The sequence below is a fragment of the Nilaparvata lugens genome, chromosome 6 (genome assembly GCF_014356525.2).
Source record: "Nilaparvata lugens isolate BPH chromosome 6, ASM1435652v1, whole genome shotgun sequence".
In the NCBI taxonomy this organism is placed as follows: domain Eukaryota; kingdom Metazoa; phylum Arthropoda; class Insecta; order Hemiptera; family Delphacidae; genus Nilaparvata; species Nilaparvata lugens.
This window is the reverse complement of record NC_052509.1, coordinates 35,078,018-35,096,577: the sequence shown is the minus strand read 5'-3', so window position 1 is coordinate 35,096,577 and position 18,560 is coordinate 35,078,018. Positions and strand designations below refer to the sequence as shown.

At 34.3% G+C, this 18,560-nt stretch overlaps 1 protein-coding gene across 5 annotated transcripts in view; it reads left to right on the top strand.

The window, feature by feature from the left end:
• Nucleotides 1-18,560, top strand: part of LOC111053414 (probable cytochrome P450 305a1) — a 61,908-nt gene that overhangs the window by 23,909 nt on the left and 19,439 nt on the right. For 4 of the 5 annotated variants that reach the window (XR_005571621.1, XM_039430691.1, XM_039430690.1 and 1 more), the window contains 3 exons: nucleotides 12,670-12,954; nucleotides 16,601-16,712; nucleotides 17,540-17,720. Coding sequence is in view for 4 of the 5 variants with exons in the window: in XM_039430691.1 (XP_039286625.1) it covers nucleotides 12,670-12,954; nucleotides 16,601-16,712; nucleotides 17,540-17,720 (578 nt within the window). In the remaining variant the exon portion in view is untranslated. The remainder of the gene's footprint in view (nucleotides 1-12,669; nucleotides 12,955-16,600; nucleotides 16,713-17,539; nucleotides 17,721-18,560) is intronic. The other variant, XM_022340305.2, reaches the window with a different exon arrangement.

Here is an 18,560-nt window from a genome sequence, read left to right as displayed (position 1 = left end):
TGTGGGTGACGAAGCTGTGTGTTTATATTCATATCTCCAACACATATGACTTGATTACGTTACAGGTTATCCAGAACTTGTCTCATATCACATCTGTTATGTCATGATGCGAGGGAGATCTGTAAATTGCAATGATGTTATAACAGTTGTTTCTTGTTTCCAACTTCAAATTCAGTACATTCGCCTGTCTAACTATTAATTCGTAACAAGATACATTGATTTCTTGATGTAGATGGCGATTCCATCATTTTGGAGTGGATTGTTTACCAAAGAAATTATATTGTAATTATTCTCCATGTGCTGTTAGATATTATTATTTTTATCCAGCATTCAGTAAGAACAATAACATCGAATTCTACAAACATATCTTGCAGTTGTACCATCAATTGATTGAAAAATTTTCCTTAAACTTCTTATATTGAGACAGAAAATCTTCAAGTTGTACTCTTCAAGCAATCTTACTAAGTTGTTTGCTTGATTAACAGATACATCATATATCTCCTCGAAAAGCTCTAGTTCTCCCAATGTTAGAACATCATTGTTATTCATTGTTCACTGAAAATTTGTAGTTATTTATATGCCAGTTAAGAATATCCTCGTCCTTGATATCTAGTATTTTCCTCGTTAATGACATCATCAAATCTTCTTCCCCAATTGTTAAGATAATCTGAAAGACCGGGTATGCCTACTCAGTGCAACGATCTCATGTTGGATACTGTTGTAAATATTTAACGGCTTTATATTTTTCCTCACCAATACAACATCTTTGAATGTTAGACCCTGAGCTTCATGTATTGTGAGTACCTTAAGTGAACCGACTAGAGCCTTATTATTCACTGCTTCCATCATCATTTGCTTCTCAGCCTGTGTAAATGTAAGGATTAATGTCTCTAGTCCTAGTTGATGATAGCCTCCGTTACTGATTGTTGGCATGATTGAGCGTATAATCTTGTTCCTCGTGGAGATATCCTTGTAGTAATTCGACAGTAGGCAGCATACGTCCATTGGGCATCTGTTAGAGACTATTTGGTAATGATTTACATTTTCTCCGAAAACACAGAAATATGTTTCCATATTGCCGGTGATCACTTCTCTCAATGTACGAAATTTGTCTCGAATCACCAAACAGAATTATTTCATCAGCGCCCGTCAGCGCAGAGACGAATCCTACGAAGCCTGCGTGTATTAGTATGGCCTCATCGATAAACACGATTATATTTCTTGTTGTGCAGTCCATTTATCAGAAATGATGACACTGTTCTATAGTTCGAATTGATTATAGAACTATATTTATTCACGTATTTTTTTGTATGGCAACTTTTATTCGTCTAACTGCTGCCCTTGTTTGAGCTAATATGAGATCTTTCAATGGCTCATGCTTTTCTATAATTAGTTGTGTTTTTCCACTACCAGGAACACCATCTATCCATCTGACCTTTGGTAATACACATTTTGCTAATTAAATTTCTTGAAAGAATACATCAGTTCCTCATTTAACATGACTTGGGTATCTCTACTAACAATAATATATTTTTCGTTAGTTTTGAACCTGTGAGAGTGTTTATCGAAGGGTACATAAATTTCGCCTCCCTAAAGACTAAACACCATTCTGTATTTTGAACTTGTTGGTTTTAAAAACATTTGTAATTTGTTTTCTCAAAAAGTAAATAACTTTCAAGTCCCATCGACATCTCCTACCATTTATACAATATTTATCTTCAATTTTTCTAGAAATTTGATACTTTTGGACGGCTGGATCTCCCAGAATGATCGATTTTGTAAGAGCCTGCACATCGAATACCTGTTGCTCTCTTATTGAAAATTAACATGCTTTCCCTGGCTCTTTTGTAATTCAATTAATCAATGCTAATGAATTTGATGAATCGATCATTGAATAAGGAATTAAAAAAGTGAAAACATTAATAAATTAGAGTATAATCTCTCGAAATCATTGATATCTTGTATGTGTAGCCTACTGTATATTGAATAGAATTGAATAGAACATCTTGCCGGTTCAACACCTTTAATCCTTTAGGAGTGCACTCTTGATTCAGGAAAAGATGATATACACATATCCACATACTTTAATCAGGTGATAGTTGTGTGTTACGGTCATATACCTACAATATTCAACTTCATTTTTCTCAAGCAACTCTGTAAATCTTTTTCTAAAAAAGTACATAACTTTCAAGTCCCATCGACATCTCCTACGATTTATACAATATTTATCTCCAATTTTTTTTAGAAACTCATCACTTTTGAACTCCTAGATCTTCCAGAATGCTCGATAATGTAAGGGCATACCGGTTTGGAGATAGAGAACTCTCATTTGATACTACGAGAAGAAGGAATGAATAGATTTAATTTGGCAACATTTGAAAAGATAAATGGCTTCAAAGGTTTTCTACTGGTGGGTTTTTATTCAGTTTTAATATCCCAACAATTATAAAGTTGAAAAAAGGTACTGAATGTAGCCTATTTCTCCTAGTAACTCTTTGAATGATAATATAGGCCTATATATTCAATCACTGTTCTATCATCATAATAATTAGGCTTGGCTTGAATACTTTGATAGTTATTTTGAACTTTATCGTTATTAATTACGTTGTATTCGAGCTGTTTCCTTTGTACTTTGTGATATTCTTTTGCAAACTCAACCAATATCTCTCCTTCCAAAATTTATTCTAATACCAATCTCAATGCAGAATACATATAAAGGAAAAGCTAATATTAATTTGATAAAAGTGAAATCAAGAGCGGTTGCAAAGAATAAAGGTTGTTAGTGCAGGGATTCCATTAGTGATTTGGAAGGAGAATGTGGATGATCAATGGATGAAGATGGTAAGCGCACCACTTTCCTTCCTTATGATATTATGATATTTGATGATGTTTTTGTTATAAACAATCAATTTGATTGATCAACAATCAAATTTCAATTGAATTTCCGATAAAGAACTTTGGATTCAAAATTATTTCTACTCAGTGACCAAGGCACAATCTAGAAACATTATTTTTATCACATATACATCACTCACACTCTATGTGGTAGAAAGCCCCAATATGGAACAGAAGAGAGTATGGGGTGATAGTATAACACCCACATCAAAAATGCATAATAAACTGAATGAATTGCAATTTGGAAAATATCTTAGAATATGCCCAACTATTATCTCTCCGGTTATAGGAAAATAATGTAGAGATTGAAAAGAAATGGAATTCAGCACACATTATCCTGTTTTTAGTGTATGAGAGTTTGATTTCTAGAATAGAAATTCCCTCCGAGTTGGTTGAAGAGATTGTCATCCTTTCGTAGTCTTTCAAACAGGCATTCAACCTATCACTTGTCTTATAGAATTATCAAGTTTATTGGAAGGAATATATTGTAGGATACTTATAGTATGAATTCATATTCATACGTATGCTTTTCAATGTATGATTCATTTTCATTAAATACATTATTATTGGATCATGAAGAGTTGATTTTCCCTTTCACAAATAAAGAATGAGAATTTTACAATAAGAGAACATGTATCAATTGAGAATTCCTCTTTAAAAATAATAAATTAGAAATATGTGTTTCAAAATACGAGAGCAAGTATTCAATACAATCCTCAATCATTGAGAATTCCCCATGCGGTATGCGTGCTTTAATATACAGAGTGAGTTATATGTATGGGAACACTTCAATAAATTGGAGACTTGTAGATATAATATCTTCAGGGTAAGTTATTAGTCAATTACTCTACCTTTTGACGTACAACTGAATTTCAACCTCTTAGGGGGTGACTTAGGGGTTGTAACTCGATTAGTTAAAATGTAAACACCCATTGTGTGGAACATCATTTTGAAGGCTTTTTAAAAAAAGGAAGATGGCATCATTAAAAATGTTCTATGATACTCTATGTTATATTATCCGAAATGGCGGCTGATTAAAGTTTTAGTTTTTGAAGAAATAATTGATAAAGTTCAATCTGCCGCAATTTTGGATAAACGTACCATAGAACATTTTTATTGATGCCATATTTCTTTTTCTGAAAATACCTTCAAAATGACGTATCATACAATGGGTGTTTACATTCAAAATATTTGAGCTGCAACCCCTCATTTCTTTAAAAACTAAAACTTCAATCAGCCGCCATTTTTATTTATTTATTTATTTACAATGGAGACAACGGGTTTCCCCAAACATGTCTCCTTTACAAGAAAATGCAAAATCTTAAAATATAATATATAGAAAACTTATAAAAATCATAAAAATAAATAAGGTACAAATGGTAATATTTATCCTATTACATATGGTAATAAGGTACAAAATGATAATATAGAAAAATACAATAATTTAAAAAAAATAATAATATGAAAAGATGAGATGAATACAAAGCATCGAAATACTACTCATAGAAGGTCCAAAAATGGAAAATATAAAATTCTAATAACACAAGTATTAAAAGAATGAAATAACCAAAAATATAACTTATTAATGAGTTCCAAGTCCCAAAACATATGCACACCCACACATACATGAAAAAATGATCGATGTAGACCAGATCACAATATCAATGCTCAGACCAGACCATTGTATAGAGCTTTTCGGAATCTAGCGCGAGAGAACCAGAAGAGATCTAGGTGCCCGGACAAACTATTGTAGCTTCTCTGAATTCTGTTGAGAGGAGAATTGTAATTTCTAAGTGTTCTGGAACGAGGAACCAGAAAAGAAAATTCAGATCGACGAGCCACAGGTGAGATATAAATATTCATTTTAGATAGCAAGTATGATGAATCAATTTCATTATTTAAGAGATCAAAAAGAAAAATAAGTGCTCTAACATCACGCCTAACTTTTAATGATGTAATATGGAATAAAGTTCTCAGTGACTCTGTTGGGAAATCAAACGGACAAAAACGATTAAATTTCTTATAGAACATGATTCTTAAAAACTTATTTTGAAGCCGTTCTAGAACATTTAGTCTATCCATATGATATGGATTCCATATCTCTGAGGCATATTCTAGCAAGCTTCTCACTAGTGACTTATAAATCAGAATCAAAGGCTCTACATCACTAAAGGGCGAACAGGTCCTCAGAATAAACCCCATTTGTTGGTTGGCCCTAGCAGCATTGGTAAAAATTGTTGATATCGCCCTGTAAAGCAAGCCCATCATTTACATTCTTGATCTCCCTGAACAATTTGACGTCATCTGCGTACATCAGGCAGGAAGAATTCTTTATAATAGTAGGGACATCATTTATAAACAAGAGGAACAAAAGTGGGCCAAGATTGGAACCCTGAGGTACCCCAGATGCACATATGAATGATTTGGATTTGAAATTTTGAATTTTAACAAACTGCATTCTTGATTGCAGATAACTCTGCAGGAGGTTCACTAAATTATCACTAAAACCCATCCGCCTAAGTTTTTTCAACAGTAGTCCATGACTAATAGTATCAAAAGCCTTGGATAAGTCCGTATAGATAACATCTACACGGCCTCCCCCATCCAAAACTTGAGATATTTTATCACTAAAGGTCATTAGGTTAGTGACAGTTGAACGACCAGGTAAAAAACCATGCTGCTCATCCGCAATGATGCTCTTGACCTGTTTAAAAATATTAGAATGTAAAACTTTTTCGTATATTTTTGAAAAACAATTTAAGATAGAAATTGGTCTGAAATTACTAATATCAGCTCTTTTACCAGACTTAAAAACAGGGGTAATTCTAGCAGTTTTCCACTTCAGAGGAAATTTGCCAGTTTTCACAGATAGATTAAAAATAAAGTGCAGGGGAGCTACTAGAACATCCGCACAGCGGATATTTTGGATACATGTATCATAGAACATTTGTATCGATGCCATCTTTCTTGTTTTAAAACGACCTTTGAAGTGATGCACCACACAATGGGTGTTTTCATTTCAAATATTCGAGTTACAACCCCTAAGTCACCCCCTCACGAGGGGTTGAAATTCAGTTGTACGTCAGAAGGTGAATTATTTGACCAATAACTTGTCCTGGAAGCTATAGTATTATATCTACAACAGTCTTCAACTTATTGAAGGGTTCCCATACATATGACTCACTCTGATTCGCCCTTATATTTAGTTGTAATTTCCAATTAGAGAGATTCAACCAAAAAACTGTTTCCTGATCAAGTATGTCAAAGCCATAATTGTCCTGAAAAAAGAGATCCTCCTAAGGGATTAGGCAAGATGTTCTATTGATTCTACATATAATACACAGTACACAGACAAGATAACGGATTGTGAGAGAAGTAATATTATAGTACAATTAATGTTTTCACGTTTTTAATTCCTTATTCGATGATCGATTTATCAAATTTATTAGCATTGATTAATAGAATTACAAAAGAGCCAGGGAAAGCATGTTAATTTTCAATAAGAGAGCAACAGGTATTCGATGTGTGAAGGCTCTTACAAAATCGATCATTCTGAAAGGTCCAGCCGTCCAAAAGTATTAAATTTCTAGAAAAATTGAAGATAAATATTGTATGAATCGTAGGAGATGTCGATGGGACTTGAAAGTTATTTACTTTTTGAGAAAAACAAATTACAAAGTTGCTCAATTTAACATTGAAAAGATAGGAAGAATAGATATTTAGAGCACCAATGACGTCACACCGATCATCTGACTCTGATCATTAAAAGATTGAGATGCGCGTGGCCAGTACCTCCTATTCTAGGTACCTTGGGCTAGGTCTTTGTATTTTCGATTTTTTGTTGTTTAATTTTTCATCGATGCTCTATTTTAGCGTTAATTATATTTTTATTATTATAATTTGTAATTTACCAGAGGTTTATATTTACTGATATTGGATGTTTATTTAATGTTAGATGCCTCTCAGTCATGAGAAAACATGATTGATGAATATGTACACCGTGTTCCACAAAGAGGCTTTCACGTTTGATTTTATACTAGTAGTTCTGTGAACCGTACACCTCACGCAGAATTCTCATCCACAAGTACCTGATTGAAACTATAGACCTTATGGAAATACAGCAATAGACTGGCTGCTCCACACATCTGTGTAATCACTTGTCAGCTAATTTATGATGAATAATTCTATAGTCTGATTTTTACTCTAATATTGGCGTATAAAGGAGGCTCCTTTTTCCTTTTATATTATCCTTGAAATGCAAAATTTCCAAAAACCTTGTATAAACGTCGACGCGCAATTAAAAAAGGAACATACCTGTCAAATTTCATGAAAATCTATTACCGCGTTCCGCCGTAAATGCGCAACATATAAACATTCAAACATTAAGAGAAATGCCAAACCGTCAACTTGAATCTTAGACCTCACTTCGCTCGGTCAATTACGTGCCAGTTTACAAAGTAGGTTCTGGAAATATTCTGGGAAAATTTCAACTACCTAACCTTCGTAGAAACAAAATGACGACTTATTGAGAAACGATACTTTAAAAACATTAGAGAGGTGTTTTTGATCTTATAAACTATTTTTATTGTTGCTCTTCAGGGCAATATGACTTTTAAATGAAAAAACTAGAACATAGCCTAATGAAAAACCTTAAAGTCCAAAAGTATTCAAATTGAAACCCATCCACAGCAACACACTGATTACAGCACTTCAGAAATGATTCTTAAGCTCTCACAAAGAAACTCCGCAGTATACGGAGAAGTTCCTCTTCCATTGATCGTTTTAGTTGCTCATCATTACTGAAGCTATGAGTATAAACTTTTTCCTTCAAGTAATCCCATAAAAAGAAGTCACATACCGTTAATGCTGGTGATCGGGGTGGCCAATCTAAAAAATCACTTCCATGACCAATCCAAGGGCCATGAAGCTTGTCATTTTTAGTAATTGGTTGACATGATTTGCGAAATGAGGTGAAGCACCATCTTGTTGGAAGATTACTTGTTCCATTTCTGGTAGTGTATCATCAAATGAGGCAACACTGTAGCAACGTAGTAAACAAATCAGATAATAACTCATGAAAGTAGTTTTTATAGGAAGTGAATTGATAAAATTTTCAATATGCCGCCATTTTGTTTCTATGAAGGTTAGGGAGCTGAAATTTTCCCAGAATATTTTCAGAACCTACTTTGTAAACTGTGTAAAATTTAAAAAAGTTCGGTGCATGAATGGGCACGTAATATAAAATCAAACGTGTAAACCGTGGGACACGGTGTACATATTCATCAATCATGTTTTCTCATGACGGAGAGGCATCTAACATTAAATAAACATCCAATATCAGTAAATATAAACCTCTGGTAAATTACAAATTATAATAAAATAAATATAATTGAAGCTAAAATAGAGCAGCGAAGAAAAAATAAACAACAAAATATCGGAAATACAAAGACCTAACCTCAAAAAATTTTGAATTCGGTTATTTCATAGAAAATAACCATTGTAGGTGTTTGTGGTCAGTGAATATTTGAATTTTCTACCATAGAGATAGGGGTGGAAGTACTTGGTAGCCCAAACTATCGCTAAAAGTTCTTTTTCAATAGTTGAATAGTTCATTTCAGTTTGGTTGAGGGTTCTACTTGCATATGCACAAGGCAAATCGGCACCGTCTTTGTTCTGACTAAGAACTGCCCCAATAGCTAAATTGCTAGCATCTGTTGTAAGGTTGAATTGTTTTTCAAAATCAGGATTCTGAAGGATTGGTACGTTAGTAAGGATATTCTTACAAGTTTCAAAACATTTAATGTACTCTGGGTATTGTATATCTATTTTAGCATTTCTTTTCAAACATTTAGTTAGAGGTTTTGTTAAATGAGCAAAGTTGTTAATGAATTTTCGATAGTATCCTAAAAGTCCAAGAAATCCTTTTATCTATTTCGTTGTTTTAGGGATAGGATATATTTTTATCGCTTCGAATTTGTCAGGATTTGGTTTAACTCCGTTTGGTGTCACTTAGTGTTCGAGAAAACTAACTTCTTTACGAAAAAAATTCTGTTTTATCAAGTTGTACTTTGAAGTTGGATTGTCTTAACCTGTCAAATACTTGTCTTAGTCGATCAATGTGTTCTTCTAAACTAGTTGAATAAATAATAATGTCATCTAAATATTCTAAATACAATTCATTTTGGAGTCCTCTTAGTATGCTATTCATAGCTTTTTGGAAAGTGGGTGGACCGTTTTTGAGACCGAAGGGCATTCGTAAAAATTCGTAATCACCCGTGTCTGTAGAGAATGCAGTTTTTTCAATACTGCTAGGATCCGTTTCTATCTGATGGAAGCCAGAGAATAAGTCTAGGGTAGTGAAGTATTGTGCTCTTCCTAATTTGTCTAGAATATCCGTAATATTAGCAAGTGGGAATTTATCGTCTACAGTCTTAGAATTCAAACCGCGATAGTCAATTACAACTCGAAATTTCTTTTTACCAGAGGCATCTTGTTTCTTTGGAATGACCCATATTGGTGAATTCGAAGGTGAATTGGAGGGTTGAATTATTTTTTGTTCCAACATTTCATCAATCTGTCGATTTACTTCGGTTCTATAGATTTCAGGGTAGCGATAACTTCTTGTATAGACTGGGATTTCGTCGGTGGTTCTGATGATGTGCTTTATTTCATTTGTGAAAGTCAAAGGATTTCCATCAATGTGAAATATATCAGAGTAATCTTTAATCACCTGTAAAATAGCTTGCTCTTCTTCGGCATTCATAAGATTGGTTCTAATTTTTGATAGATTGATTTTGTTAGTTTTGTGATGGAGTAGATTCAAATTATTACATGCATTATGATTACGTAACTCACTTGGAATAATACAATTATAGTTTTCAAGCGATTCGACTGACATTGGTTTGTGAATGGTAAATTTCTTGTCTGATGTAGTGGGGTTCAAAATAGAACAATAGGCTTTGTTTTCTTTCACTTTCACTTAGACACTGAGGAATTTCAAGCCCAGAAATGTCTTTGTATGATACTATAGCTTCACCTTCATTCATATTTTCAATTGGAATTTCTATAATGGATGAGTTCTAGCTTGTATCAGAAATTATTTTACTTGTGTCATTTGATTTTTGGTATGTTGACTTTACTTTTGAATCATTTTCTTCAGCGTTAAAATAGTGAAAAGGCAGTTTCATCCCATTGAAATCAATACTGTCATTGATGAAATCCAAATTTATCTTAAGCTTTTTCATATTGTCAAGTCCGAGAAGAAGGTCAAAGTTTTTATGAAAATCAAAAAGATAGAACGTGTGTTTAGATTTTCCTAATAAAGAAATCTTTGTACTGTATTTCTCTTGTGAAATACCATGCGCTGTTGCTACTTCAAAAGGGTCTTCTATCAAGTTTTCTTTGTAACATTCCATACCTATGAAGTTCTTCAAGAATGATCTAGTGCTTCCTGTGTCGATTAGAACTCTAAATCTTGTTTTAGGGTCAATGAAGTAGGGAAGTTCATTTTTGTCATCTTGTAAGTTCATAATTGAAAATTTCTCTCGAGGCTCGTATCCTCTAAAAAACACTCTGATTCGGTTTGTTCGGCTGGCTGGAAATATGTTTCATTTTCGTTCTCAACTGAGAGCTGTTTGAATTCGTCTGATAATTCTTTCTGAGCGTTTTCTCTGAAATTATTATCAAACTCATCATTTTGCATTTCGTCAATTGGTCGACCTGTCATTTGAAACAGTCTTGGTCTTTTTTGGGGACGATTGTTGATTGAGGAAATGCTCATTGGCATTGGTTGATACGAATTTTGGGGTCTTGGTTGGTTATAGTTTGGATTTTGAGCTCTTGGCTGATTTGTGTTGAAATACTGTGGTTTGGGTTGATTGTTTCGAAAATGTTGTTGAGGTCTGTTCATGTGTTGATTTTGGAAGTGCTGATTTTTGTTTTGAAAGAATGGACCTTTCTGATTTTGAGTGTGATAGAACTGTTGTTGTCTCTGAGGATAGTTTTGCATTTGATAGCTGGGATTACCTTTGTGTTGGATTTGAGTGTTAGGCTTTTTCAAATTAGAGTGGTCTTGAAAGAAGTCGAATTTGAACTGGAAGTCGTTAGATAGCATGTTAAGAGCACTGTCCAACGAACTGGGATTTTTGGTTCTCATGAGAGACCCGAGAGGCTCTCTTAATCCTCTCAGCAATACTCTCAAGTGCTAATCCATTTACATACTGACACATGAATTTTGATATTGTGGGTTGTTTGTTTCGGAAATATGAAATCTGTAAATTCAGAAGTTTTTGGATTCGTTCATAGAATGAAAAGGGTGATTCACCTGATTCTTGTTTTAGTTCCAGCCATTTCAAGATTGAGAGTAAAGCAATCTCTCTTGTCCATGTAACTATTGATCAAAACTTTTCTTACATCAGGTCATGCATAAGTGTTAGAACTAGTGACAATGTCAAGAGCTGGGCTTTTGATACGGACAAGAATAGTAGAATACAAGTATTCGTTTTGGAAATCATCTGGAATAGCAAGAATAGTAGAATACAAGTATTTGTTTTGGAAATCATCTGGCTTGGCAGTTACATAAAATTTTGCCACAAGTTTGTCACAAATTGAAATAAAACGATTTAGCATAGCAGGCTCTCCTGAATAATCAGGGATCATGTCCAAGAATTCTTTCTTAAGGGTAGGTACAGTTTGGGGATTGGTTGCTTTATCATTGTTGGGATTCATGGCTCTAAGTTATAGATAAAATTACAGGAAAAAGAAATACGAAAATAATTATCAAAATTGATATTGTCCAAGTTCGTAATAAAATGATAAAACAAAAATGTTTGTTACTCACAATAGGTACTATAATCGAGTTCATCTTGTCACAGTCCAGGGCTCTGTTTCATGTGTAGGATATTCTCTAGAGGTGGAAGTCCTTAGAAGTTGAAGTCCGTAGTAGTCCTTAGAAGTTGAAGTCCGTTGTAGTCCTTAGAAGTCGAAGTCTGTTGGTAGTCCTTAAAAGTTGAAGTCCGTGGTAGTCCTCAGAAGTTGAAAGTCTATTGCTTTTTCTTGATTCACTTTGTAGATGAAGTACGGTATTGTTAACACTTTACTATACTGTTCACTAATTTCATTATCTTTCACACTTCTCCCAATATTAGGTGACTGAGTAGAAATATAATTTTGCAAATAACACTCAAGAATCTAATAATATAATAGTTCACCAATTTGTTCAATTTGATACGAAGTTATTTTGATGATTGTTCACTTATTTAAGTCCCGATGTTAGGTGAATGATACAACTTTTTTGTAAATGTACAACTTTTTTGTAATGAACACTTCATTAACGGTTAAAACCGTAAAAACAAATTCTCGTTTTTGAAGTGTCCTACTGACTGCGCCAGTTAGGATTGCGATTTATCAAATATTCTTTTTAAAAAATGAATTTATTTGTTAACCACATATTACAATCATTTTATATCTCGCGATAGAGCTCCGTTCGCTATGTCCGCTAACTTGGAACTGACTACTAATTACAATTTTACTTTCCACTACAACTATGCTACATCAACAATAATGGAATGAGGAGTGCTGACTATATAAGTAATTAGCTATATAACTTATATGCATGAAGAACATGCATGTTAATAATCTTTATCATGCATGTTACATGGTTAGTGGCCAGCCTAACACAAAACGCGATTGGAAAACATGTACTTTTATTATTTAGAATCACTAATACCCTTTTGATGACACAAACAGTTAACATGAATTGAACTACTTGTCTAGAAGATGCTGTGTAAGCTTGGTTCGGGCGGTGCAGTGGTGTGGAACGCGGTGTTGGCACCAAGCGTGCTGAACGTGCTGTGGACGCTGGCGGCAGGGACGCCATTCGGCGACGAGCAAGATGCGACTCTGACGTCACTGCTGCGACTGATGGATGAGCGTAGTCGCGCCTTCGACATGGCCGGCGGAGTGCTGAGTCAGCTGCCTTGGCTCAGGCATGTCGCGCCCGAGCTCACCGGATTCACGCTCATACAGAACCTCAACACTCAGCTGTCGCAACTGCTCAAGGTCGGTGAGGCCATCCCCATTCTTAGCTATTATTAGAGATACAGAAACAAAATATCTTATTACTATATTCTATCAATCTGTAGTTGACCCACGATAGTGTATACTATGTACCCATTATTTTACTAGAATGACTCGAGGAGTTGTCATGATGACTTCACGCCATTTCCATTCTGAACTATTATTTGAGATAAATAAGCAATAAATCTTATTGCAAGGGATATAGTATATTCTATCAATCTGTAGTTGATACAGGACAGTGTAACAATACTAGTTCCTAGTTATTTTGATAAATGAGTGATTGTAACAGTTTCAAAGCTTCTGATTCAATGTGGATATCTATCTCAATAACATCATCACTTGATTCAATTCAAATTCAATTCAAAAAGTTCTTTATTCTTCATAAAAAACAATATGATTCACAATCTGCTGTCAGTTCCACATACTCTTACAAGAACTCACTCATAAGAATAATATTTTTGTACAATAAAAAACTCAAACAAAATAGTTGAAATTAAATCAAATAGAAAGTGATCCTCAAAAATCTTAATCTGAATTTTGATCATGATTGAGATTCATAACCCATCAGAATTGAATTCATCAGAGAAGAGTTGTGAACCGACAGTGCTTTTATTCAGGAATGATCTTCACATGGACCTGAGGTCTGTGTGTGATGACTAGTTCTCCGGATTGCCAATACGTTTGGAAGACTCCGAGGAATGATCCGAATTGTATTGAACTGTATGACTTCAGGAGGGCGGACTATCTCATGCTTTATACTCAGTTGAGAGTCTGTCATTGGGAACTTTTTTATAATTATTTTAATGTGGATGATGCTGTTAATATATTTTACAACTTCATCTATGAGTGCTTTAATAATTGTGTGCCAAAGAGGAGGGTCAGGCAGGGAGGCACTAAATATCCACCATGGTTTAATGCTGAAATAATATGATTACTGAAAAGGAAGGATAGGTGAGCTAAAAAGAAGAATTTCTCTTTATACCACTTGGAACAATTTAAAAGCTTGAGAACTCGGGTAAAGCAGTTGATCGCTCGGCAATATAGTAACTATATATCCAGGGTGGAGTCGGGTATCAAAAGTGGTGTCAGGAGCTTTTGGGGTTTTGTCAACTCAAGGAGAGCTATTGACTCTACTCATGAAGGTATGCATTGGGGTGATTGGGTTTTTGGATTGCATGATTTGCCAGATGGCTTTGCTCAATATTTTTCTTCAGTATTTTCTGATGACACACACTTGGCTGATGTCGACGATGGCAACATCAATCCTGGAATTAATATCCCTTTCCTTTCAATTGGTTCTATTGACCTGAGTACAATATTAGCAGCAATAGGTAATCTGAGACCTAGTTCTGGCTGTGGCCCTGACAATGTTCCTCCATTTATTGTTAAGGGTTGTGCTGAAATACTGAGTCCTCCCAGGAAGTTCATCTTTGATCTGTCCTTGAGGTCTTCAGTGTTCCCCTCCAGATGGAAAATTGGTAAGGTTATTCCCATACTTAAGTCTAGAAGAAGAAATGACATATCCAACTTCCGCCCAATAACTCAATTGTCACCTTTTGCTAAGGTATTTGAGAGAGTGCTTTACGATTTGTGATTGGTCATATTAGTCCCTTTTTATCTAATAGTCAGCATGGTTTCCTGAGGGGTCGCTCAACTACAACTAACTTGCTTGAATTCACGGCTGATGTTTCAGAGGCGCTTGATGTTGGGGGTAGAGTGGATGTAGTATACACAGATTTTTCCAAGGCTTTTGATAGAATCAGTCTTAACGGCTTGTTTGCAAATTATCTAGTTTTGGTTTGGTGCCTCGGCTTGTTGGTTTCTTTTCTGACTACCTGAGTGATCGTATCAATTATGTTTCTGTCTTGAATTTGAAATCTAACACTTATGTCAGCTCCTCTGGTGTGCCTTAGGGTAGTAATTTAGGTCCTTTGTTGTTCCTAATGTTCATTAATGACCTACCTGGCTGCCTGCTGCAATCCAATTGTTTGATGTTTGCTGATGACTTGAAAATCTACAGGAGGATTGATTGCCATAATGATTCTGTTCTGCTGCAAAGTGACCTGGATTTTGTCTCGGGGTGGTGCACGGATAACGGCCTCGATCTCAGTGTTTGCAAATGTAAATTTATGGTCTTCACTCGTAAGCTGACTTATCCTATTTTCAACTATAAAATTAACGACTTTCAACATTCTAGAGCCGATAGTTTCAAGGATCTTGGTGTGTTGTTCGATTCTTCTCTGAGTTTTGCACCCCATGTCCATTCTTTGGTTGGTAGGGCTAATAGGATGCTAGGTTTCATCATGATATCTACGACTGTGTTTAGAGATTTTGGAGCCTTGATGGCTCTCTTTCCTAGCCTTGTTTGGAGCTTGCTTGAATATTTGAGTATTTCGCGGTGGTTTGGAATCCCCATCAGATAGGGTTAACCTGTAGATGTAACACGGTTGGTCATTATTACTCACCAATGAATCGTATTCCTCGTGAATTCCTCTGCTGTGATGGTCAGGTGGATCTCTTCTTGTCTAAATGTAGCTTCAAGAGAAAAATGTCAACTTTCTTCAATTGAAGAGTAATATTGACTTGTTGCTCTTAATTTACTCTGGTTCACAATGGCCTTTTCTTTGTTCTCTCCATGGTCATCATTTTTCCACCAACTATTAATATTTATTCCACTTCCCTTTTGCTTCCTTGTTTTTTATAGTTCTTTCATCACTTCTCTTAGAATTAACCATATGTAATACGTAGGTTATATTTTGTTATCTTATGTGGTTATAATTGATCTTATTGAATAATCAAAATTTAGTTTTATCAATTACCATTAACATTAATATTAATCTTTCCTTTCTCCAAGTAGCTATAATACTTTTTTCGTGTTTTTCACATGTACTATTTTAATCATTCTCTTGTATTACTTTTCTAGTATTTATATGTTTTTTTTTGTAATAATTTTTAATGATTGGTAAATTTTTTCTTAGACTGTTTCAAGAGATTACTTGGTAGGTTTCTGTGATTTAGATATTGATTGTTCAAGTCAGTATTAAAGGGTTGTCTCTTCAAAGGTTTACTCAATTTATCCCTAGTTCGAATGGCTGCAACAAGGCCAGATGTAATCCACGGTTTTATTTTTTTTGACTTGGCAAATTGATTAGGTAAGTTTTTTCTTGATTTCCCAATGTTTGTTCATTGTTTAATGTTTTGACAGAGCATCTGAGCACACACATTAGTATCATCACTGGCAAAGAAAGGCTCCCAGCTCACCCTCGCCAGGTTATCGTTAAGTAGGACTACTGCTCTAACTACTATTTATTATTTTTACTTCGTGCAGCTAACTTAATAACAATTCGTTGAAAGAAGAAAATATCTCAAAATACATAGAAACAGCATTATTTATGAAATATACATTTCAAAGATTATTTTTCTGATGTATAGGTGCATTTCAACTTAGAATTATTTTGCAGCATGCTGCCTCCATAAGCTGTATGCATGTTCGTCGATAAAATTGTATAATATTCTCCCTCGATTTGTGTCATAAAGTACCGCATCATCTTAGATGCAACTGTGACTTCATGACCATAATTAATGTTCTCTACATCAGGTTTCTTATAAGTTATTTAATTCTCAACAGGATACAATACACATGCACAAGAAAACACTTCAAGAAGGTGTGGTTAGAGACTTTATTGATGTATTTCTCCATCAGATGTCAGTGACTAATGGTGGACCAACCACATTCACAGGTAATGTTTTTGTGAAAAATGATATCATTTCTTGACGACTGATCGTTTCATGAAAGACTATATCATCTGTATAGTAAATAGTATCGTAGAGAAAAGATAGCATAAGAAGATAGCCCTTGGTATAGGGCGATTATGCTCCAAATTTCACTGTTAACTCAAGCCGATAGTCTTGTTCATTTTTGCGAAGCTATGTGACGCTAGTAGTCTCTCATACTGTACTGTTTTTACACTCTCACTCGGCCAAAACAATTTTAATAGACAGTGGACGTCAGTAATCGGATTGAGTAAAAATAAATCGGTTTGAAATTTGGAACATAAACGACCATGGGATATCTTTTTATGCTTTCTTTTCTCTATGATAGTATTTTGGAGATACCGTTCGTAAATGATGAGCATAAACCGAAAATAATTATTTTTATTTTCATCTTCATTTAGATTCGATGATATTCTGTAAAAGTACTGCCATTGATATTCTATTATATCTTTGAAGCGGCTGAACAAATTTCCAGTGGTATATATTTTTCTCTTACAGGATTTTTTCTCTTTACTGAGTTAGTAAATGAGTTTCACCCGATATACTGGAATGCAGTCCCTATTTTTACTCAGTTCTTTCATTTCATATACAGTCTCGTTCTATTTTGAGGTGTCTCTTATGGTGTGCGTTCAAATATTACATTCAGCTCATTACACACTAGACTATTGATATAAAATAACGAATATCCTAAATTTGTCTTATATGTAGTTAAATTTTGAAAAATTGAACAAAATATTTAAGAATAATTATTGTTGCTGTGACAATAATTGTGTTGATTGTTCTCTCCTTACAGAAGATCAATTGATCATGGTATGCTTGGACTTTTTTATCGCCGGGTCGCAGACAACGAGCAATACTCTCAATTTTGCTCTGATAAATATGGTTCTGCATCCGGAAATCTGCAAGAAGGCGCAGGATGAAATAGACCATGTGCTTGGTGACAGAAAAATATCAGCAATGGCTGACAAAAACAGGTAGCTATCAACTGTTTGTACATTAACAGCATGCATTATATTATATTCCAAACAATTTGACTTGTACAAGTGTATTTGAATAGATGATAAATTAATATAAAATTTAAATATTTTTTAGGGATTAAATATTATTTTTACACTTCTTACACCTATTTACAATATAATAACACAACAAGATCTATTTTTCAACCGAAGTTGAATCAATTATTGTTTATAATATATTTTTATTATTAGGTGTGTTTTGTCTCCATTTCACTGGGTATGAAGGTGGCATTGGCTACTAGGCAAAATGAAACCTTTTTTCTATTTTGGAATATTCAAAAAACTTCACAAATTATTATTTTCGAATTTGGCTTGTCTGAGTAGGGTTTCTGTTTTATTCACGTTTGAAGTGAATTTATTAGAAAACACGTTTTTTGAAAGTGGGTATTCACTTTGACGTTCTTAGCCCCCTGTATCATTGACCGGTTCGGTTATTAATATTCCTAAGGGATAAGCCGCATGAGGCGTTTTTGAGGTAGGACAGGAAGCTCTTCGATTGACTGATTCTCGATCGTCAACATCAGCCAATTGGAGAGCTTCCTACCCTGTCGACTTGTCTGAAAAACGCTTAGTGTGGTTTGGCCCTTGAACATAGGGCTTTAAAGTATTATTTTTTGAAAATGAAGTATGCCAAGAATACCAATGAATTTTTTGTAAAGAAATGAAAGAATATATAATTATTATAGAATTTAAATTTTGATCAAGATATTTTTAAAATCAACCATGAATTTATTGTAGAAATCATTGAAAATATCAAGATTAGAAACATTTTTAGGGCCGGTTTTCGAGCCCGGGATT